The sequence below is a fragment of the Mustela putorius genome, unplaced genomic scaffold, assembly GCF_011764305.1.
Source record: "Mustela putorius furo isolate JIRA1106 unplaced genomic scaffold, ASM1176430v1.1 tig00000873_pilon_pilon_pilon, whole genome shotgun sequence".
NCBI lineage: Eukaryota > Metazoa > Chordata > Mammalia > Carnivora > Mustelidae > Mustela > Mustela putorius.
The window spans coordinates 3134782-3157978 of record NW_025421504.1 but is presented as its reverse complement, the minus strand read 5'-3'; the positions used below and the strand labels follow the sequence as shown (position 1 = coordinate 3157978).

The 23197-nt window shown below is 58.1% G+C and overlaps 1 protein-coding gene across 2 annotated transcripts in view; it reads right to left on the bottom strand.

Moving 5' to 3' along the window:
- Nucleotides 1-254: 254 nt before the first annotated feature.
- Nucleotides 255-23197, bottom strand: part of TIMP2 (TIMP metallopeptidase inhibitor 2) — a 44464-nt gene continuing 21521 nt past the window's right edge. The window contains exons 1-5 of one of the 2 annotated variants that reach the window (XM_045085793.1): nt 13778-13892; nt 13330-13430; nt 11099-11207; nt 5271-5395; nt 255-3159 (exon numbers count right to left, since the gene is read on the bottom strand). In XM_045085793.1, the coding sequence (XP_044941728.1) occupies nt 2962-3159; nt 5271-5395; nt 11099-11207; nt 13330-13430; nt 13778-13877 (633 nt within the window). In that variant the 5' untranslated portion in view covers nt 13878-13892 and the 3' untranslated portion in view covers nt 255-2961. Of the gene's footprint in view, nt 3160-5270; nt 5396-11098; nt 11208-13329; nt 13431-13777; nt 13893-23197 lie in introns of those variants that run through there. The other variant, XM_004749267.2, reaches the window with a different exon arrangement.

Here is a 23197-nt window from a genome sequence, read left to right as displayed (position 1 = left end):
CAGAAAAGAGAGCCTTCGGAGCCACTGCCATGCATGGCCCTCGTTAGGATCCTGATGCAAGCCAATGGACCATAAAAAAGCATCGAAGAGACCATGGGAGATGTCTGAACACTGACTAGATACCAACGGGCCTCTCTTTCTCTGGGGGATACACATCCACCTCCACAGGACAGGTTCCTTCGGAGGTGTTTGGTTGCTAGGCTAGGAAGCAGCGGCTCCCAGCATCAGACAGAGCTACAGAGACAGAGCCAACGTTCTTGATAATACTGTTTATTGTCCATTGACAGAGCGATCATTCAAGAATGATACAAAGTATCAGAGACATGCACAGTCTGCTTGTCAACGTTCAACAGCTCTCACGTGTTCCCAGCACAGGAAGGTCTCAGACTTCGTATTCCAGCAAAAACGCATTGCCCAAAAGTTTAAAAAAAAAAAAAAAAAAAAAAAAAAAAAAAAACGAAACAAAACAAAACCAAACCCAAGCAAAAACAAACACAAACAAAGCTTTAAATTATGGCAGCAAGTCCGATATTTCTTAATACTTATCAAGCAAAGGTTTGAAAATAACTACAATGTAAACTTCACTTTCAATATTTTGAGTTGCTTGCATGGAGACAAGAACGGGAGGAGGAACGGGCAGTGCATAGAACAGAACATAAATTAAAGGATGCCGAATGGAGAGCCTTCTTCAACTACACGCACGCTGTAATTGTTGACTCTGATGGTATTTGAGTGGCTTTGTCTCTCGGCTGCCACTGGGCACTTCCTCTTGCATTTTTTGTTTCTGTTTTTGTTTTCTGCTCAGCGTGGCTAGAAGACCAATGTGTGTGGACTGAGTATAAAGGCCATCTTTTTAGAACCAACCAACTCAAAGATACTTTACTCTGTAATGATTTGAACCAGAGAACAAAAGGCAGCGGCTGGAAGAAAGCAACCACACTCAAAGAAGGAAAGAAAAGAGCTGAAGGCATGCACCACCGTAGGCTAGCTAGCACGCCATGCTTTCCATTCTGGGTCAAAAGCTTCCACGATGCAGAAACCTTAAAAAAAAAAAAAGTGCAAGGCTAACACCTACCAAGGGTAATAAAAGACACAGCACAGGAATGATTACAACTGATGTCAGAAACAAACCGAAACATTTAAAAAATCAGCAGAAACAGGAGTAAATGTTACATATGATAACACCATACAGGAAGCAAACGGGAGGGGTGTTCTATTGATTGGAGGGGTCTGGTGTTCTTGTATATACTGAAATCACATGGACTGGTCCATTATGACATCTTACAAACTTTCTATCACTGTACAGCATGAAAGTACCCTCGATTCAGGGGCTGATCCCTGGCTATCCCCCTAGTCTGCCCTAGAAAGGGAAGTCATCAAAAATCTGTGCTGACCGGGTCCCGGCAGGCATGACGCCATGTGGGGGTCAGGGGTCTTACGGGTGGTTTGGGGTCACCGCAGACTAGAGCAATGCTTAGAACGTGGTGACTCGAAGTGTTCTGCAGGAGGAGGGTGCACAGGCGGACACACATGGGTCACCGCGTGTGCGTGTGCTCGCGTCGGTGTGTTTGCCTAATTTGCATGAAAAACTCAGAACAGTTTATACCGTACACAAGTTGGAAGAAAAGAAGACTTTTTGCTGAGTGATTTTTGCCTGCATTAACCCCCAATTTACTGGCAGCAGAAAGCTGTGCTTGGGGAACAGGTTCTCCAGTCCCCTAGGACGCTTCTTTTTTTTTTTTTTTTTTTTTTTGGACCGAGAGATGGAATATCAGAAACCTAAGTGGAGGCGTACGGCTGGGATTGGGGTTCACAGATTATCTGAGAATTCATCTTTAGGAAAATGAGATGTTGGCCGCGGTGATCCCAGAGGCCTGGAAAGAGATTCACTGACCCCCCCACCTCCCCAATTTCTCCCTTCCTGGGTAAGACTTCACAACATGCCCAGCTACTTTCACTCCCAGAAATCACGCCCAGCACAGTGACGGACTGTCTTTGTGGAGGGGGTCACGGTAAGGCTGTGGCACCAGGTGCATTGGGGGACACAGCACAGCCCAGTTTTTCGATGTCTTCAGGATGTGCAAACAGAACACAGCCAGCCTGTGCTACCGGCTACACACAACCCCGTGCAAAACCAATGTGTGCGACTCAGCTGGGTGCCCGATGCCAGGAGGAGGAGAAGGAAGAGGAGGAGGGAGCCAGACTGACTTCAGAAGCCCGGGAGTATATGGCAAGGGGAGCCAAGTGTCCCCCCCAAACGTCCGCCCTCAGGGCAGAATGCCATGGACTCCCCCAGAGTTGGGGTGTGTGGTGCGGGGAATGAAAAGGATTTGGATGAAGGGGAAGCTTGTCGCCCGCAGCGTGCCAGGCCCTGGAGCCTGGCTCCCATTGTGGATTCATGGAGTTAACTGGGGCTTCTTCAGGAGTGAGCCACTGGTCCAGGACTGTATTTACGGGGATCACAGGTACTGGGAGCCCGTGACGGGCACAGAGGAGACAGGGGCACTTGCAAGGGGTGGGGACTGCTGCCTTAGGGCCAGAGGTGTGGAAGCTGCAGGAAGTGAGGGACATGCCCCTCTCGAGACGAAAGGGACCTGGTAGGCCTGCTACACAGTCTCGCAACGACCCTCAAAACGTTTCTGCAAAATGCACATTCCAGGCTCTGCCCTGACCAGGCCTGGGGGACTCCTATGTACGGGACACCCACTCCGTGTTTGTGACGGTGCCAGGGCTGGGCCCGTGCGGCCTGCCGTGCCTGCACCCAAGGATGCCCAGGCTGGCGGACGGGGTGTGGGACCACGACCACTTTTAAAAGGGAAACGGGGGCGGGAGGAGACACACTAATTTAGACCCACTTGGATGACTGTTTTATTCATGCTGTTTCCGGGAAGGATGTCAGAGCTGGACCAGTCTAAACTCTTGGAGGCTTTTCCGTTGGCCAGAGGGGTGCTGTTGGCCTGCTTACGGGTCCTCAATATCGAGAAACTCCTGCTTGGGGGGCGCCGCCCCGCGGTACCACGCACAGGAGCCGTCACTTCTCTTGATGCAGGCGAAGAACTTGGCCTGGTGCCCGTTGATGTTCTTCTCCGTGACCCAGTCCATCCAGAGGCACTCGTCCGGCGACGAGATGTAGCAGGGAATCATGGGGCAGCGCGTGATCTAGGAAGAGGGACACGGAGGCAGACCCGGTCAGGGACCGGGGCCCCACGCAAGGGAGCATTTCCAGAACCCAGCCACGAGCCCAGCAATGATGTTCAAGGGCAGTTGGTCGAGAATGGATGACCACCTGAGCCCAGCGGCGGGGGAGGAAGTGGGAGCTCTAGTTGAACCTGCTCCATCAGCAGCCTCTCCTAAGTTCCCCCAGACTCCAAACAGCAGCAGGCAGCCCACCTGGGCGCGGGGGAAGGGGCCTGGGGTGACCCTCAGGCACTGCCCCCACATCCCCCCCCCCGCAGCTGTAGGTGCCCCCTCTGCTTTGGGCCGTCTTGTCTACCATATCTGGGCATGCCACAAAGGCCTCAGCGGAGCGCCACTCTCCTGGGAGGAAAAGACAACCACAGAGGCTCCCAAATTTCCCAGAGCTAGGCTCCAGTCACATAAAAAGGACAGCATCTTCCTCTGAAGCATGCTTAGGCCTTGAGGGGATCGGGAGTCCGCAAGACAAGACGGAAAGGGAAGAACTCCGTTTTGTTTTGTTATTTTAAAATTTAAATTAAACTAATTAACATTAGTCTCCGAGGCAGAGGTCAGTGATTCATCACTCTTCTGTAACACCCAGTGCTCATTACATCACCGGCCCTGCTTAGGGCCCCCGCACCCACTCGCCCCCTCCCCTCCCCCCCCTCGCCTCCAGCTACCCTCAGGCTCTTTCCTGTGGTTAGGAGTCTCTGATGGTTTGTCTCCCTCTCTGGTTTCATCTTGCTCTGTTTTCCCCTCCCTTCCCCTCCGCTCCTCTGTTTTGTTTGCTAAGTTCCGCAGACCAGTGAGATCATCCATAACTGTCTTTCTCTGACTTATTTCGCTGGGCAGGACACCCTCGCCGCCGGTCCATCCACGTCATAGCAGGCGGCAAGGCCGCGTTTGTTTTGATGCTAAAGGACTCAGTTTTGAGTTCCTGTTGGCCGTGGAGCCCTGTGCTCCCCGGACCCCAAGCTGTAGGTCCGGAGTCACACTCCAGAGGAGCCAAGGGACCGGCTGGCAACGATGCGGCAGCACAAGCAACAGCGCTCCCGGGCAAGAGGCGAGGCCGGCAGCCTTCCGGCCCCGGCCCCACGTCTGGCGGCAGAGGGGCCCTGGCACCTGGCGGGGCTTCCTGTGCTGGGGCTGAAGGCACAGGCGGCGGGCTGGAGGGCAGGGGCGGGAGAGGACCCAAGCGGGGGGCCGGGGAGATCTCACGGTCTACGGCAGCACTTAGCACTTTACGTGAGCCCTGCTCTGGCTGTGTCTAGCCCCAACTCTGGGCTGTCTTTTTTCTAAGATTTTTTTATTTTAAGATTTTATTTATTTATTTGACAGACAGAGATCACAAGTGGGCAGAGAGGCAGGCAGAGAGAGGAAGGGAAGCAAGCTCCCTGCTGAGCAGAGAGCCCGATGCGGGGCTCAATCCCAGAACCCTGGGATCATGACCCGAGCCGAAGGCAGAGGCTTTAACTCACTGAGCCACCCAGGTGCCCCTTTTTTAAAAGATTTTACTTATTGATTTGGGGTGGGCATGGGCAGGGGGTAGGGGGCAGACGGACAGACTCCCTCCTAAGCAGGGAGCCCCATGAAGGCCTTGATCTCAGGACCCCGAGATCATGACCTGAGCTGAAGGCAGATGCTCAAGCAACTGAAATACCCAGGCGCCCCCTGAGCTGCTTTTAAGAAGGGGACAGGGTGTCAGGGTTCTCCATGGTCCCAGTGCATGGAAACGGCTGGGGTGTTCTTTCCTAAGGCACTCCAGTCTTTGCACTGGTACGTCCCCAGAAAACACTCATGGCATCCTGTTCTCCCCACAAAATTCCTCCCCCTGGGAGGCTCTCCTTCCCAGAAGCTACAGGCCATGTGGCAAGATTGCAGGGGCTTCTCAGATATCCTTCTGCAGGGGGCACGCCTCAGGGCTCTTTCCCTGGCCAGACAGCCTCATTGGTGGAGAGGCCGTACCTCCCCAGAGCCCTGTTCTAAGGACCCCGTGGATGGAGAGGGTCTGGCAAGCCAGGGATCAAAGCCTGGCAGTCTCCCTGGAGATGGAGGCTCGACGGAAAGCCCAGAAGGAGGCGGCAGCGGCTTACCTTGCACTCACAGCCCATCTGGTACCTGTGGTTCAGGCTCTTCTTCTGGGTAGTACTCAGGGTGTCCCAGGGCACGATGAAGTCACACAGGGTGATATGCATCTTGCCGTTCCCCTCGGCCTTTCCTGAGGAGACAGAGGTCCTCGAGCTCAGGGCAGGCTACGGGTCCTCCTCCTCCCGCCGCCCCTGGCACCCGCGTGTGGCTTGGGCACGTGCAGCTTTGCTGCTCACAGTCCTGAGTGTTGCGGGCTGAGCTGCAGCCTCCCCGAAAGCCCCGTGTGGGAGCCCGACCCCCAGCACCTCAGAGATGTGCCTGTGTTTGCAGCTGGGTCTTTCGTGAGTTCGGTGAGATCACACGGGAGGGGACCCACATCCGATAAGAAAAGGCTCCTCATAAGACGAGATCAGGACCCAGAGAGGTGCAGAGGGACAAGCCCTGCAGCCACGGGGAGGAGACGGCCATCTGCGAGCCCAGGAGCCAGGCTTCGGGAGAACCAGCACTGCCCACGCCGGATGCCCGACCCCCAGCCCCGGGGCCTGCTGGCGGGAATCGATCCCCGGCCCGTGGTGCGAGCTGATGGATACACCGTGGACCATCTGTGTGGAGCAAAACGAACACCCAGAGCCCTCTGCAGACCCAAGAAAGGACAAAGGAAAAAAACCTCCGGTTTTCATTACAGTGAACACTCAGACGCATTTCCTTCCCATACTCTTTCACACGCGTGTGTTCGCACGAAAGAGATCACACTGCGTGTAGATCATGCTGTTTCCTGTCTTATTTCTCACACGCATGTCCTCCATTTGACGTTGACCTTGTCTGGGTTTTTCCACCAAGCAAAAACATGGAATTCTATAAAATTGGAAATCGGCCCCAAATTCCCTTCATGGTGGGGGGATGGGGGGGATGTGGCACCGTTTGTCTTTTTGACCTCAGGCTCCTGATTCCACTCCCTGTGGACCTTTCTGCCACCAGTCCAAGCTCCCGCCTAGAGCAGGATGGGCAAGGACACGGAGATGCGGTGCAAACTGGCATCTTCCACGGGCCTGGCTGTGGGGCTCCTGCCGACCCTAGATGTCGCATATAAATGACAGAGCCTCTCAGAACACTCAAAGAACACCTTTTCCGTACAGGTACAGTTATTAGGACTTGGTTGGGCACAAACGATGTAAAAATCTGTTACAACATCTTCGTACATCTGCCTTGGAAAAACACACAGTCTTTCTTGGAGAGAAAAACAGGAATTAATTAAAATTTGTAACTGAGGGTTGTAGGTTTCTTTTTTCCTTGGGAGGAGAGGACTGCAGAAGAAAATTACAGTTCTGAACATGAGCGTCTCCTGGTGCCCAGCTCAACATGTGAACTTGAGTCATCAGCCCAAGAGGAGGTGGGCTGCCTCGGGCCATGTGGTCACTCCTGGGGCCGCTGCCAGCCAGGCTGAGTGGTTTACTGTGCCCCGTGATTTCTGGGTGGCCCATACCGACTCCAGGACAACAAGATGGAGAGCGTGTGCTCAGAAAGTAAACACCAGATTTGACCCAGAGCCATCCGACCAAGCTGGGGAAAGTAGTCAGCTCAGCGAGGGCCCCCTGTGCTGGGTATGCTGGCCCCTGCTGGATTTGCCTTTTATGGATTTTAGACTCCACGGCCAGTTAGGAAACCCAGATGTGCCCCGTCACTTGCTTGCTCCCCGCATTAAAGGCGGAACAGTGGAAGTGGATAGACACATAGTTACAAGCAGGTGTATCTTCAAACAAAATGTATCTTCTTCGTTTTTATTATAAGCAGAGCCACAGATTGGATGGTTTCGGTTGTAGCAAGCCTAGAGGAGGTGGGCTCCAGTTACTGGAACTGTCTTCTTGTTCAGACTGGGGACAATTTAATGGACCCGTGTGAAGGAACAACCCAGGACACGTCCATGTCACGTGACGCTGCCACACCTCTGATGGCAGATATAAATGAGTGAACTTCCAAGAGAAGGTCGACGTTCTCAGAGTAACTGAGTAACAGAGATGATCAGCCTCTCTGCTTTCGACTCACGACGCCTCATTTGGACACAGAAACCTCTTCCTTCCAGAAAAGAGGCTGAATAAAATAGATAAAAAGACTCTCCTACCACGTCCCCCGAAATAACACAAAGCAACCTCTCAAGAGAGTCGCTGCCAGGCTGCCGCGTGCAGCCTCTGCCCTCGGCTCTCGTTCCGGACCCACACTTTCTAAGCAGCCACGCGGCTTCCTCACGTGCTTCATGGTCAGTGGGACAGGGACGGACGTGAGCCACATACACAGCAGAGACTGCACACCAGGGTTTCTGGCTGCTGGACATAACCCAGCTTCCTGGCCATCCCCCCTGCTGTCCAGACGGTCCATCTCAGGGAATAAAGGGCGATGCCAAGGTCCTCAGAATCTCTGGGCAAGAGGCAGGACTGACTGACCATGAAAGGCCCCAGGAGATGACCACGATGTCCGGCGGTACCTCCATAAGGAAGGCGACTGACCGCACCTGCTGGGGCTCAGCCCCCCTTAGTGTGTGCCGACCCACCACTCGGCACCTCTGTGATGAAAGGTCTGCCTCCGACCCAGGGCAGGGAAGGTTCTCGTTGGATGTCAGCTCCCAGCACTGGATTTCCACTGGCCCTTCCTGGGCAGCTTCAGAAACACTGATGCCCAGGCCGCCCCCCTGAAGGGCCTGCTTGGAACTGCTCTACGGTGCCACCTGAGGTTTAGGACTTCTAACAGATTCCCGAAGAAATTCCAACAGGCTGTGAAGGCAGAAGTCTGCTGGCTCAGATGCTGGGGAGGCAAGATGGCTAAAACCTTGATCTCATGAGCGAGGAAGCAGAGTGTCACAGACCTGGGAGTCAGGAAGACACGTCCGGCAGTGTGGCCCAGGCACAGGAGTGCCGAGAAATGCCTAGCCACTGGCTCCTCCTGGGAGAAAGAGCTCCAGCACCCGGCACCTGCCTGAGTCTGTGTGGCAGACGCTTGCGCCCTGATTTCAAAGTACCAACGAGACATCAACCAGAATTTTTAACAATTGACGTGAGAAAGTGGGTCCAGACACACACCACCAGACCTGGGGCACATTGTCTATCTCTCTATTCTGTTTTCCTCATCTGTAAAATGGGGACCACATAACATGACCTTGGTTGTAAGAGATGGTAAGGATCAAAGGGAGTCCACACGAGAAGCTTTCAGAGGCCATCAGGACCAGGGAGAGGGCAATCCTCGTCTATTAACAGGGAGACTGCGAAGCCTGTTGCATGAACCCAGACCTGGGTCACCTTCCCTTCCCAGGAGCCCCCCCCAGAAGACCCAGCCGGGCCGCCTGCCTTCCGCACGTGCTTCTACAGCTCTGCAGTCTGCTCGGCTGCCTCTAGAGGGCGGTGTGAGGAGCCGGAGAAGGCCCACGAGGTGCCGCTTTCGAAGGGTTATTCCCTGGAGACCAGCACAAAGCCTGGAGCTGAAAACCGGAAGCCGTTGATTTCTTAGGGCAACAAGTTCCCCCGAACCATGGGAGGTCTCGTCTCCTTTCCCTTCTCTCTACAACTTATCTTTCTGACCATAAAAGCAACGGATGTCATTTGTAAGATTTTGCAAATACAGGGACGTATCAAGAGGAGATAACACTGACGCTCGCTGCCCATTCCTGGCACATGCGGACCTGGTCCTCTCACAGCCCTCCCCGGGCACCTGCACCCCCTGCGCCCCGTGTTCCCTGCACCTGCCTGCCTCGCCCTTCCCTGGTGTCACAGTGACAGCACCATCAGGAAGGTCCCTGCTTCGTGATTCTGTCCCCATACCTGTCTCTCTGGTCAACTTTGTTTTTCTTTCTGTAAAAATAGTAGACACTGCAAATGTAAAATGGTGCAGCTGCTTTGGAAAACAGTCTGGCAGCTCCTCAAATGATTAAACATAGTCACCATATGCCCTGAAATTCTACTCCTACGCATCAGCCCGAGAGGGACGCAAACACAGCCACGCGAACGCTTGCTGATCAGCGCTGACAGCCGCGGTGTGCATGTGAGCCCGAGGGTGGAAACAACCCCAGGGTCCATCAGATGACGGATGCAGGGACACTCTGTGGTCTGCTCAAAGTCATAGTATTCGAGCATAAAAGGGAGAGAAGTTCTGATTCACGTTACAATGTGGATGAACTTTAAATAATGTCACACTGAATGCAGTGCTGAGTGAGGGGCGTCAGACACAGGACCGCAGAGTCCACGCTTCCATTCACAGGCTTCTGAAATAGGGAAACCCACGGAACCAAAGAAGAAAGAGACAGCAGCGTGTTGGGGCTGGGGGGTGGGGAGTGGGGGCTGGGGAGGCAGAACAGCAGAAGAGTCGGGGTTCTCCAACGGTGGCCATAGTCGCAAGCTGCACGGATTACCCAAACCACTGAAAGACGCCATTTAAAGGGGCGAATGGTACGCTGTGTGAGTTACAGTCAATAAAAGCTCATAAGAAAACATTTAGAAAAGTCAGAAGTGCTCATTAAAGAAGAAAAAAGAATCTCCCACCCTCCCCAAGGAGAGGGACAGACGTCTCAATGGAGTAACAAACCAGGGACCCAGATGCCAGGCACAAGCATTTTAAGGGAGGGAGGGGGTGTTACCCAAGGAGAGGTGACAGCCGTGTCCTCTGCCCCACTCACTCCCCACTGCATCTCCCCCCTGGCAGGGACCCCCATGCATACAGCGTAGCTAGCCGGGGTCAGTGCCAAATCCTCCGGATCCTTGGATCTTTGCACCTGCTGCCTGAGACGGTCTCCCCCCTCCTGAGCATTTGCTCACTGCTCACAGCACTCCCACCCCCAAAAACCCTGTCTTATTTTCTCTCGTTTCTTCTCCTGCCCCCACAGTGGGAGCCTGTGTGCACTTCCCTCCGGGAGAGCCCCTCCTGAACTCCCGTCACACAGGGCACAGGGCAAGGCATCTAGTAGGCACCTGCCTAGTATGTGTTTTTTTTTCTAAGATTTTTAAAAAGATTTTATTTATTTATTTGACAGGCAGAGATCACACATAGACAAAGAGTCAGACAGAGAGAGGGGGGAAGCAGGCTCCCCACTGAGCAGAGAGCCCAATGCGGAGCTTAATCCCAGGACCCTGGGATCATGACCTGAGCCGAAGGCAGAGGCTTAACCCACTGAGCCACGCAGGCGCTCCATTTTTAAAGACAGAGAGAGAGAGCACAAGTAGGCAGAGCAGCAGGAAGAGTGAGAGGGAGAAGCCGGCTCTCTGCTAAGCAGGGAGCCAGAAGTAGGCTCTATCCTAGGACCCCGCTTAGCCGACTAAGCCACCCAGCACCCCTGTGTGTTGATTTTTTAAATATTCTCAGTGGATGGGGGGAAAAAGTACAAATCATCCAAACAGAAGAAACCCCCCAAGTCACAGAGACTCGGATTCAGAATGTATTTTTATGATTAAACTCGGACTGTATAACAAAACATAATGACAGATGCGAGGCGCTGCCCCTCCACGCCCCCATCTCCCCCTACGCTGTAAGCCGGAGTCTGCTTCTCTAGGGAGCAGCTCCACATCTGGCTCAGGCCTCCCTTTCAGGAATAAAACGCGAAAATTCTCACCACTTGATGTCCACCCGACCGCCTGTCTCCCGTGGATACTGGTTTACTGTGTTTCCCCATCAAGTCACACGAGTTCCACTGTGGTGGGGGCCCGGGCAGGAGAGAGCGCACCAGGGCGTCTCGGATGGGAAGAAGCAGGGGAGCCCAGAGACTTCCCAACGGCCTTACGGGCTCAGGGCTCCCCCCGCGCCACAGCCTTGGAGGCCAGTCCCCACGAACGAGCCCCATGCCTAGCCACACACCCACCTGCAATAAGATACTCCTTCTTCCCTCCGACGTCCAGCGAGACCCCACACACGGCGGAGGAAGGGGCCGTGTAGATGAACTCGATGTCCTTGTCGGGGCCTTTGAACATCTGCAAGGGCCAAGATGAGATGTGAGCGGAGATGGCCGGAACCCCGAACACGCCGACCTGCCCCCGGGGGACCCCCGGCGTGGGGAAGGGGTACAGAAGGAATGCAGAAGCTGGACGAGAAGGCGGCCATTCCCACTGCAGAGTGATGCTCTGGAGACGCTTGTCACGTAGTGTGGCAGCTGTCACGAGGCTGGGCACAGCGGGGTCCCCTGGAGGATCCCATCTCTGACACCACACGGGCTCTCCCTCCCCCCGGCGAGGTCGAGGGTGTACGTCCAGGTGACTCTGACCCATTGTGGGGGACCACCGCTTCTGTGGAATCCCACAACTCTGACCGAGCATCGGCTACCTGACGGGAGAGGCACCCTCGCCTCCATGGCCTTGGACAGGGCTCCGCGGGCCAACGGGGCCTGATGTCCCAGCTGCTGATCTACTGGGGACAAGCCTGCTGCCCGGAGGTGGGTGCACTATTCCAAGAGCCTGGCAGGCAGTGAGACTGCCACAGCCAGGGGTTCCTGCTGCCCCACCGGGTGGGGACAGTGACAGGCGGGGGATGTGAGTGTGCACGGAGGCTGGCCCTCTGCCCCGGCCACGGGGGCGCCGGGGGCGGGAGGCGGTGGAAAGGGGAAAGCACACACGTGCTCCGGGACCACACAACACGGGACGCAGGGCACATGTGCACTAGGGCTTCGCTCATCCGCTGGAACCTTGCCGTGCCTAAGCCAAGGTCACTAGCGTGGGCTTTGGAGGGGAGGGGGTTGTTTCGAATAAGCAGACCCCAACGCAACGGGGTCATCTCAATGGCACAATAAACCAGCCTTGCGAGAGCTCAGTCCGCCCCGCCCCCGGAAAGGGGAGGCCGATGGGGACAACGGGCTCTGCTAAATGACGTCTCCCGCCGAGGGCCAGAACGCTCTCTGGGGCTAACACCTGCCTTTTCAGGACGCCTCGACGAGGTCACAAGAACAGAGACGTTCTCTCTCCCTTTCACAGAGACTCCGGCCCCGAGAGAGGCCACCCCTCGAACGGCACGGATGCAACGAGTCAGTGTCTCGTTGACCTGGTAACATTCACTGCCCGTGGATGCTTCTTTTTGTGACGAAATGAAAAACAGACAGCGACAACTCCTGCGGACAACGCTGGCCCTCCAGTCAGAAGCTAGGACGTCCCTCTCTGCCGCAGACCAAGTTAGTGACCGTTGACAACGACCACTTTCCTCCAGGGCCGGCCCCATCCTTCCTGCCTCTCCCATCCCGTCTCTGCGCAAACTCCCCGTGTCTCCTTGCCACACGCCCTGACACGAGCACCATCCTGAGAAAACGGACCCCACCGGCTGCCCTCTGTCGGCAGCCTCCACGCCTCCGGTCCCTTTCTCACCCGGCGGACCCCCCCACCTCTGGCCAGGCTGTGGTCTCCAAGTCTTCCCCCACCCACATCCTCTTTCGAGAAGCCGGCCCCCACCACACCCGCCCACAGGACTCCTCCCTCTCAGGATCTGAAGCTGACCACGCAACACTCGAGCCTCCAGCACTGTCTGGGGGCGTGAGGGGTCCCAGACGCAGTGGCCAAGCTCTCTTGCCTTCGCGAACCTCGCGCTATGGACGGGCACCTGTGGAACGTTCCACAGCAGCTCTGGGCAGTTCTGCAAGGACGCTGAGCCTCGGGGCGCCTGGGGGGCTCCGTGGGTTAAAGCCTCTGCTTTCGGCTCAGGTCAAGGTCCCAGGGTCCTGGGATCGAGCCCTGCATCGGGCTCTCTGCTCAGTGGGGAGCCTGCTTCCTCCTCTCTCCCTGCCTGCCTCTCTGCCTACTTGTGATCTCTGTCTGTCAAATAAATAAATAAAATCTTAAAAAAAAAAAAAAAAGGACACTGAGCCTTTGCCACACGCTTACTGTCCACCAAAGTGAAGAGAACGCATTTCTGACACAGCCCAGTCAAAGCGCGCATCCACAGGGCTCTGCAGGCATTTACAGATTAAGGAAAATCCAAGTGACTTGCATCTGCCCTGGAGAAGACAAGACACCTCCCCAGGGTCTCCCACCTCCAGGGGATGCCCCCCCACCCCAGCTCCCGACCCTCTCACAGCTCTGCCCAGCAGGACAACCCTGCGACGGCCCCCCTTACCTTGATCTGCTTGATCTCATACTGAATCCGTTTGATGGGGTTTCCGTAGATGTCATTCCCAGAATCCACCTCCTTCGCACTGACCGCTTTCGCCCTGATCACTGCAAGACAAAGACACAGAGGTCAGTAGGGCCCCCGCAGCGCCGTCCTGGGGCCGAGGAGGGGCGGGAGGAGCAAGCGATTCGCCCCCCCACACGTGCCGAGCAGGGAGGGGCAAGAGGTGATGCTCTGAGACCCCTCCGGTCCCAGGATTCTTCAACAAGGACGCTGTCGGGGGCAGCAGGAGCCTGGTCTCCTGGGGCTAGCCGGCTTCCTGAGGCGGTCGCTGATAAAACCCTTCCTTGATGCCACGCTCGCGGGCTTAGGGGCTTTTTAAAATTCTCTCTGGTGTGTATTCCTGGGCGGCTGGGGAAGCAGATAAGCGAATTAACTGGGCGGCGATTGTCACCCTGCAATGGAGACTGGCGAGATCCCGCCGCCGCCCAGCCTCTAGCCACTGCCGGCTCCACACAGGCTTTTCCAGGCTGTGCACGGAGGCCCCATCGCATCTGGGTTTGGGGGTCTTACATCTGAAGGTTCTGGCCTGCTACGCCTAATCTGTCCTAAAAGTGACCCTGAAGAACGTCCTGTGGGTGATTCTTTATAACAACACCACCACATCCTACCAAGGGCCCGACAGAGGAAGGGTCAGAGCGCTCTGGCCGCCCCGCCCCGCAAAGGAAACATTCCCAGGCCCCACCGGCAGACCCACGGGGCAGGTGCCAGGGAGGGAGGCCAAACGGAAAGAAAATGATCCCAGACCGTGACACAAGAGGTCGGGCTGGGAAGGTTCTGGAATGCTGGCCAGAGCCTGAGGCTGCTCGGGGGCCGTGCACCACAGGGCGTCCTCCCAGCAATTAGGCCAGGACGCGGCCCCAGCCTGCACCCTGATGCAGCCACGGTCGGCTGCTCACGTGTCCCTGGGGCCGAGCTCTCCCTTGTTTCATCTGGAGGCTTATTGGCTGGTGACACCGCCTAGTTTAATGGCTTTAAAAGCTTTGCCCTCCACAGCTCAGCTGTGCAGGGTCACTTGGGAGAGAGTTAGGTTAATGTGGACAAAAGCAGAGCAGAGCAGTGAGAAAGAGACAGAGCCAGGCACAGAGGTGCCTCCACCCTCCAGCCCCAGGCAGGCATCTCGCATCTTGGTAACCCCCTGGCCGGGGCTGTCTTGCCCACGGAGCAGGGAAGCCCAGGCATGTGCATCCCGTCTGTGCCCCTCCCTTGAGGCCCGGCCTGTCACCAGAGGTCAGCCCACGCCACCCCCTCTCCGGCCCCACCCAGGCCCAAACCCCGTTCTTATGTCTTCTGTTGGAGCTGAGTCACAAAGCGCAGGTTCCGGTTTCTCAGGCTAAGCCAGGCCCCAACCTGCAAAGCCACATCGAGGAACTGCCATCCAGGGGGCCACGTTCAACAGAAGGCCCTGCCCTTGGGAGTGGGTCAGCCTGTGTCCAGTGGCTCCTCCTTCTCCACCCCCAGTGCCAACAGGCTTTTTATAGCTGTGTCCCTCCAGGCTCAAACACCTTCCTCAGCTGCCCACTGCCCTCATCTAAAGCAGGACACCCTCCGCAACCTGATGCCAGCCAGTAGGTCTCTCCGTGACCCCAGCTGCTCCTGTCCTAGCTGCTCTGCCTGTCCATAAGGGTCCCTTGAACCCCAAAATGCCGAGGGGTGTCCCCACCTCTGGACAGACCAATCTCTTCTGCCCTGAAGACCATCTAGCCCTCGCTGCCAGGAGAACTTCTATGCATCCTTCAAAACCCAGATAAAATCACCCTTTCTCATCTTGCTCTGGGAGATCCTGTCCTCCTGCAGCCCTTGGTACGTTCCACATCTCTCCTCCACCCTGCTGTGAACGCCTGCACCCCTGTGGGCTCAGGGGGCTTCTACCGGGCAGAGGCTACGTTCTCCCTATAGTCGGGGCCCACTAGATCCTTACCAGATGGAACCGGGCTATCCCTGAGACATCCAGGCAGCCCAGGTGAGTCCGTCTGTGGTCTCTCTCCCTGCCTGCCTTACCCACACCATAGTGCGCTGCCACACGGGGAAACGTTGATGCAAATCACGAACCATTCCAGATTAAGGCCCCAGATCAACGCCCCAGGTGTGCCTGGGCTGTCAGCGTTGTCCCTGGCTGGTGGTAGCAAATGAACCAGAACATCCACGCGAGACAGCGGTTCTGGGAGCAGTGCTGCTGCTGGGCTTTACTAGGACACCCCCAATTTGCCGCACCTTTCAAATGACTTTTCCGGGGTCCGCTACCCCACATGAATCCACGAATAACGGGTCCTGCATCAACTCCCCCGCGGCAATGAGAAAACCCCAGTGGGCAGGTTCCATCCCGTTCCCCGCATTCAGGTCCAGGCATTTTCTCCTAGAAAAGCCCCTAAGGTCGCAGGCAGTCCGAATCCTTAGTCAACCGGGACAGCACCGGGCAAGACCCTTCTCTCAGCCCCTGACCGCCGTGCAGGGTCATGGACGCCCCCCCCCCGCCCCAGAGGCACAGCAGCCGCTAACAGCAGACACCGAGGCACCGCCCTCATCAGCCCCCTGTGCTACCCCGGGACTAGAGGACCCGGATCATGGGACGCGCCGTGCCTGGCTCGTTCTCCTCCTCCTGCAGGTAGGAGGCTGGGAGCGCTGGACCGCGCCGGCCGCTCGGGTCCGGACGGCACCCCCTGGCCAGCACGAATCCCAGGCTCTAGGTCGGACACCGCTTCCTAACTTGCTGGCTTCGCTTTAGGGCAACAGATGACACGCTTTCCTTTTTTAAATGATCGGAAAGAAGGAACTGGTTGAATCCGGGATCCAGGGCAGACTTGCGGGTCGAGGCCAGCTTGTGAACCGGCTCCCAGGCTGCCTTGCAGGGATGTGGGGGTGGGGGCCAGGAGGAACCGCAGCGGGGCTGGCCCACGCAAATAAGAACTCAGGATTCCTCGGGGTCTTTGAATGCGGCGCTGGAACCTCCTCTCCACTTTGCGAAATGGGAGATAACGTGAAGGAAAGAAAGAGAATCAAGAGGGGCAAAGAAAGACCAGCTCTGTGGCGATCTGAAAACATCAACACCGTCGGACGCGAAGGAGAGGGGCCAGGGGTACCCCTGCCCACGGAGATGCCGCAGCCGCGCTCAGGGAAGCAGGTGCGGTGCAGGTTCAGCACTCTGGGCGGGGAAGGGTACAAGCAAAGGTTTAGCAAATGAATTCATCAAAGCCGGAGGATCCCACCGGCAAGCTGAAGGCAGGAGACCCGAGGGAAACAGGCAGAGGGGCCCCACAGGGACGGAGGGCTGGGGCCGCCGCATGGGGGACCCCAGCCAGCTCTGGCTGTGGACATTCTGATCCTCAGCCTTCTGTCCCCGGCATGAGGCCAGAGTGGGGATTTCTTAGCAGCCAGACTCAGAGCTCGGGGTTGAGTTGCCTTTCAGGTAAAATCCTAAAAGCGTGGGCCTCCTCCTGCCCCTGGGAGAAAGGGATAGGCCACGGAGGGTCTTTCGGGACAGTGATGGCCTTCAAGGTGCGTCCCACCCAGAGGAGAAGGCAGACCCGCCGACAGGGGAGAGAGAAGCCACGTCCAACCCAAGCAGTGGGCAGGGAGGAGGCAGAGAGCTCTCCAGAAAGGCATTTCCAACACCCGAGGGGACAGGCATCCCAGAGCTCTGGGATGGAGGCCACTCTAAGTCAAGAATGGGCCCGTCTCGGCCCCAGGCCACTTAACGGCCAGGACTGGGGAAAAGCAAAGAGACGCCAAGAGTCCGAGAGGAAATTAAAATCCAGGCAAGGACACGTTTGCCGAACACCTACTATGTGCTGGGCCGGGTGCCTGGCCCCGGGTGGGTGACCAGCCCGCAAGCTGTCCACTGCCCAGCAGCGAGCGGCTCTGCTCCATGGGCCTGCTCCTGGCTGTAGGAAACAAGAGGCTTTATAAAGATCCCTGTTTTAAGTGCTTTGTGCTAAAAAATGATGGCTTCTCCCCGAGCTGCTCCGATTTTGTTTTTTTTCTTCCCCTTCTGCCGTTAACACAACATCTGGGTTTGAGATCAAGGGTGATACACTGGCTGATGAATTCGCCGCCAGATGTTGGCTACTGGAATGCACAACCGTCGACTTAATTCAAAGCACACGCAACCGCAGAGCCCCTGCCCCCAGCCCTTGGGCCGCGGACATCACATGATGTCACTTCCCCCGTTAGCAGCTGCAAAACAATCCCTAGTCCACCCAGCCAGATTTGGGATGGAAAAGAGCTGGGTGGGTGGAGAGCCAAGGTCGGGGACGAGGATCCAAAGAACACAGGCTACGTTCAGACTATGAGAGAGGACGCCCGGGAAGGTCCGGGAGGCCAGACTGTCCCTCTTGCTGCCTAGGGCGGGGGTGGGGTGAGAAGAGCTGGGGCTTTCGGGAAACCTAGGGTGTCCTCAGCATACCACGTGGCCTGGGCCGGCCCAGGGCAGGGGCGGTGGGGGGGTCATGCTTGACCAGCCTGGGCAGAGATTCAAATCACCCCCCCCCCGCCCACTCACAGCTGGCACCCCACCGACACCTTCTGTGTCCGTGGACATTCCTGGGGAAGCAACGGAGAAGAACGAGGCGTCCCCATAACCTGTGGGCAGCCAGACTGTGAAAAAGAACCTTCTCTAACGAGTTCATTGACTTCACACCCACTGAGTCGTTTTCACTATCTTGCCGTGAGCCTGGCAGCTCTCCCACGGGAGAGCTACATACATAACTATCTCCTAATGGGACACTTCCCCAAGGGGCCGCTCTGCTGGGCAGCCGCTCCCAATTCCAGAGCCAGGTCAAGCTGTGGCTGTTAAAACATGACTTTTAGACCTTCATGGGCTTGTTTGGATGCACTCAGCTCACGCTAAGTTCCCAGGCCCCGGTGCTGGCCAACGCCAAGCTTCTGGCTTCGGGAAAAATCATGCCCTTGCCCAGAGGAGATGTGGGAATCTCTGGGGTTCGGAAAAAACATTCGTCTCTAAATCCAAGGTCAGAATCCCTCCCCAGATCATCTGAGTCTCACCAACGTCCTGACTCAGAGTGGCAGGGCTAGCTCAACGTCAGTGGAGGCCACGTCCCCTCTCAGCCCAGCCCGCAGCCCGCAGCCCGCAGCCGCCAGCGGGAACCCGGGAGGGTTGACAGGGAGACCGCTGCCCGCGGGGATGGCATTGCTCTGCTCTTCCATCCTCGCCCCGGCCCTGGGGTCCCTCCGCTGGGGGCCCGTTCCCCGTGCCACTCATGTAGGGGGAGGGAGAGATGGGGCCCAGCACATCTGCCAAACACCCTCCTGTCCTGTCCCCAGTCGGGAGGGGGTCACCCTGCACAGTGACAGGAATGCAGCTGAGCCTACCCCACCGCGGGCACGGGGGTCTGAGGGCCATCAGGGGGTGAGTGTGCAGAAGGGCACGTGTCAGATGGAAACGGGGCCACTGCGCTGCCCGGGCTGCAAACACCTTCCGTGGGTCCCTCGGTCCACTTGTCTTCCTGCTGGCCTCTTCAGAGGAAGCCCAGATGCCCCTTCCTCCAGGGGTCTCCTCTCTGCTGGGGGGCTGGGGGACAGCTGTACGTTCCCTGCTTTTGTCCACACTCTCCAGAGAACAGGGTGCTCCGGGTCTGGACATGACACCCTCCCAATCACAGAGCTGCCGCCATCCCCGTAACACGGTAGCATCCGGCAGCTGGCATCTGGGATGGGATTCTTGTCCCTTTGGGCAGACAGGGGACGCTGCACGGCTGGTCGACCCGGCTGAGGTCCCGGGGAGTTTTGATGAGCTTGTCCAAAGCCCGGCTGAGGGCAGCGCAAGGGCGCCCCCATCCCACCCAAACGCTAGCCCTCGGGGCCAGACTTGGGAAAGCGAGGGGGTGCCCCACAGCCCCGTCCACACCCAGACACGCCCCGCAGTAACAGCGGCAGCTTTGCCCTGTAAGAGCTAGAAGGAATCGAGCACGTTTCCAGCGCCCTGCCCCCCACCGCTGTGGGGTCCCTAACTGCTTCGGGGGGCATCGTAAGGGCGGTTTTGAACCTCTCCAACGGGACTGCATCTGCTTCGCAGGCAGGGTGGGCGACCTCCCGCGCTGGAGGGCAGGGAACGGGGCACACAGGGATTGAGAAAGAGAAGCGAACTCACATGGACCGCGGGCCCACTCAAACCCTCTGGGTCTCAGGGCCACAACCCTCCCCACAGAACTGCACGTGGAAACGGGGTGCGGTCCAACAGCCTGGGAGATGTCCCAAGGAATGCGAGGCGTCAGCACTGGCTCGGCACCCAGATGTCCACGGGAGCGTCCGGCCCCACCTGCCCCCCGGCCTCGCTGTCTGGCCACACCCCTCCTTTGCAGGTGCCCCTCGGTGGTGGTGGTGGGGGGGACTTTCCTGGGACACCCGGCTCTGCCTTCCCTGGTGTCAGGTCCTGGCTGCTCTCAGTCAGCAGTGGGGTCGACTTCCGCCAATTCACTTCTTCTAGGGAACTGAGAAAAAGGTGGGGACAGGCACCATTTCATAACTGAAATCTTCCTGTGGTGGCAGGAGGCAACCAGGGGCTCCCTCCGCCTGAGCCGCAGCCCCGACAGACCCAGTGCCACCTTCGGGTCCCTGAAAGCCTCCTCACCCCGGGGAGCCGACCGACGTCCCCAGCTCTGGGGCAGGGCTGCGCCAGTCCAGGCCGAGGGCAAGGTTGGCCGGCGTGACTCGGGCCGCGGCGGGCATGTGTGCGCTCACCCGGCCCTCGGAGCACGTGTGTCTGTGGGGGCCGAGGGTGGGGTGGGGAGGGTGACTGGACAGCAGAGCGCAGTGTGGCCCCAGCCCTGGGCCTTCCGAGATTCTAGCACATTCCCATGAGCTGCTGTCCACTGGACGCCCCGTCTCCATGGAGACCAGCGTTCCCACCTCCACTTCCTGTCCGCTGGCTCAGGCCCCCCGGGGAGCACAAGGGAACCATCCCTAAGAGCTCCTCGGCTGTGCAGAGAGAAGCTGGGGGGGTCGCTGTTCAGCCGCCTGCCCCAGCCCGGGACCCCGGCGGGCCCCCGACTCACGCCCCGCCACTCTTCCTCTCCCTGGGAGCCCAACAGGATCTCATGCCAGAGGCCTCGGTCGCGGTTCCCGAAGCCTTGGGCGCAGGCCCTTCCCATTCACGTGCTGCTGAATCACTTGAAAAAAATGCACCCCGATCCTGGGAGGATTTGCTGAGAACAGTGCGGCTTTGTGGAAGGAAGTGCTGCTCTGCACTTTCCCCGCCAAGACCCCGAGGAGCGGCCAAGCTCGGCCCTGCAAAGCCGCAAGCCCAGAGCCCACAGCGGGGGCAGCAGCTGGACGGCGCAGGGCGGGGGGCAGAGGGGCCATCCGGCCACCCCGCTGCGATCCTCGCCTGCCCACCCGCTGGCAGAGGGGCACGGAGAGGCCGGCCGGGCCTGCCCCCACACTGCCTCTAACAGGCCGGGGCCCCGGGGGAAGTCTGTGCCCCTCTCCGGGCTGCCCCACAGGCAGTGGTGAGAGCAGGAGGGCCGGGCCCATGGCCCGGACTGGGCAGCCACCCTCCCCCTCGTGTAGGACTGAGACCTGCAGTCTTGCGGGCTGACCCCAAGCCGTGGACACTCAGGCAGAGGATCCCAGGGCGAGGATCCCAGGGCCCGTGCTCCAGCTTCTGGTGCGGGGAGCACCCGGGAGGTCGTGTGCCCGCCCCTCCTCCTACACCCTAGCCGAGCAAGCAAGGCTGCCCCCCGGACCCCCGGAGCTGGCAGGGTCGAGAGGCGTGCTCAACCCCGCACTCCCTCCCCAGCCGGCAGCCCGGCCGGGGCTGTTCCAGCAACTGTAGAGGCGGCCACGCGTCCACATCAACCCCCCCATCGTGCCACAGAGGGAGGAGGCGGGGCGGGAGGCCGTCCACATGTCGGGGCCGTCCTCTGCTCACCAGAAGAACCGCTGCAGGTCTGAGGGAGGGCCCTGGGCCCCAATTTTAAAAATCTTCATTTCCCCTTTATTTTACGTCTCTGAGGGTCTAGACATCATCATCACCCCATAACCGCTCACCTGGCTGGGTGGCGGAGGAGAAAGGCATGAGGACCCTCGGACCGGACAGTAAATGTTCTCGTCAATTCAGAACGACATGGAAACAGGGACGCTGCCCCCGAAAGTGTGAGCAGCAGCATGAAACCCACGGAACGTTCTAGAAGATACAGTGTTCGCAGAGGGTGGACCCCCAGGGGAAGACGCAAGAAGCGGGCCAGGACGACAAAGGCACACACAGTCATCACGTCAGGAACCCCTGCCGCCGCCTGGCCGTGCGCCATGGCCACCTGCCAGGAGCCCCCACTCGTCCAGGCGGCATCCCGGGGTCCCACGGCCTCCAGCACCGTCGTCCAGGTGCGTCTGAGCGCTCTGCAGGGAGCAAAGCCGCACCCGTGGCCCCCAGCCCCCTGCAGCCCCGGTGGGCAAGGGCAGGGTGTCTCATCCTGCAGCCGGGGGGACAGGGCAGGCGTGACCACCGGGCACCGGTGACTCACCCTTTTCCTTGTCTCCCTGTCCGTCTCCTATGCCTACTTTTAGCTCAAGTGGGGCCGAGAAGGGGCACTTCCTCGCCTAGGACACTCGGGCCACAAATACTACCTTGGTTAGTAGAAACAAAAATAACCCCTGACAGGCAGGCTCGTCCATTCATCGGACCGCAGCCTCCAGGCGCTCAGGCTTCGGGGCCCATCACACCCAGGGCTTTAAACCCGGTGATCCCGCAGCGCCCTCTGGGACCAAGGGGACTCTTTAGCAGCAGGCGGGAGCCCCAGGTGACCCCGCAGCCTGCAACCACAGCCCAGCCTCCCCCAGCTAATCCTCATCTGGCTTGGGAATCCCAGAGCCCTCCTGGCCCCGGGGGCTTCGTGCTCACTCATGTTGGGCTCAGATCGGACGGTCAAGTTGGCTTTGCAGCCCCAGACCTGTGACATTCCAGCAGCAGAGGACAGAATGGAAACAGGCTGGGACCAAACAATTTTCTCTACCTAACACGGAAAAGCCAGATAAGACAACGGAGCTCAGGGAGATGCTTTCAATGAGATTAAGAACAAGAGATCACAAAAGCTCCCTCACCCCGGCTACTGGGGATTTGAAAAGTATCCCCAAAACTTATAGGGTGCTGTCCCCACCCTGTCTGAGTGGCCCGTGTGGGGGTTCCGTGAGCCTGATGCAATCCAGGGAAGCGCTTGGGTTTCTAATGGGCCTGGGTCACCCCACATCTCCCTGTGCAGCCCGCAGGGTGAAACAGAGGCATGAACCCCAAGTCTGGCAGGCATGCAGCTGAGGAGGAACGGACCAGGGAAGGAGCACACAGGCAGAAGCTGTTTCTGAGAAACAGTAGGTCCTGGGTGTGGGTGGCGGGCTCACGTCCTTCATCATGCTATGCAGGAAGCATCCACTAAGGGACAGAACGCCGTTCATGGACCAGTGACAGAAATGCACCAGGACCGAAGACAGATGATCTTCTTCTGTGGTCCTGGGGAGGGAGGGAGGCAGCCACGTCCGCCCTGCGCCAGTCCAGGGGTCACCCAACTGCCGCTTGAGGTCTGCACCCAGTCACCTCCCCTCCCCATTTCTGTGACTAGAGTCTTACTGGGAACCTGGCCCTTCCCATCCACTTATGTGCTGTCTAGGGCTGCGTTCAAGGTGCTGGGGCAGGGATGCGTTGTGGCCCCAGAGACCGGTGGGCTGGCAAACCTAGAACGTTTATTATCTGGTTCTCTGCAGAAAACGTGTATCCGTCCCTATTCCTGTCTCTGAGTATCTGCCACTGGCAGAAGAACCCCATCCCGCCCAGGCAGGGTGCCCAGGGCTGCCGGGTCTGGGGTGCACC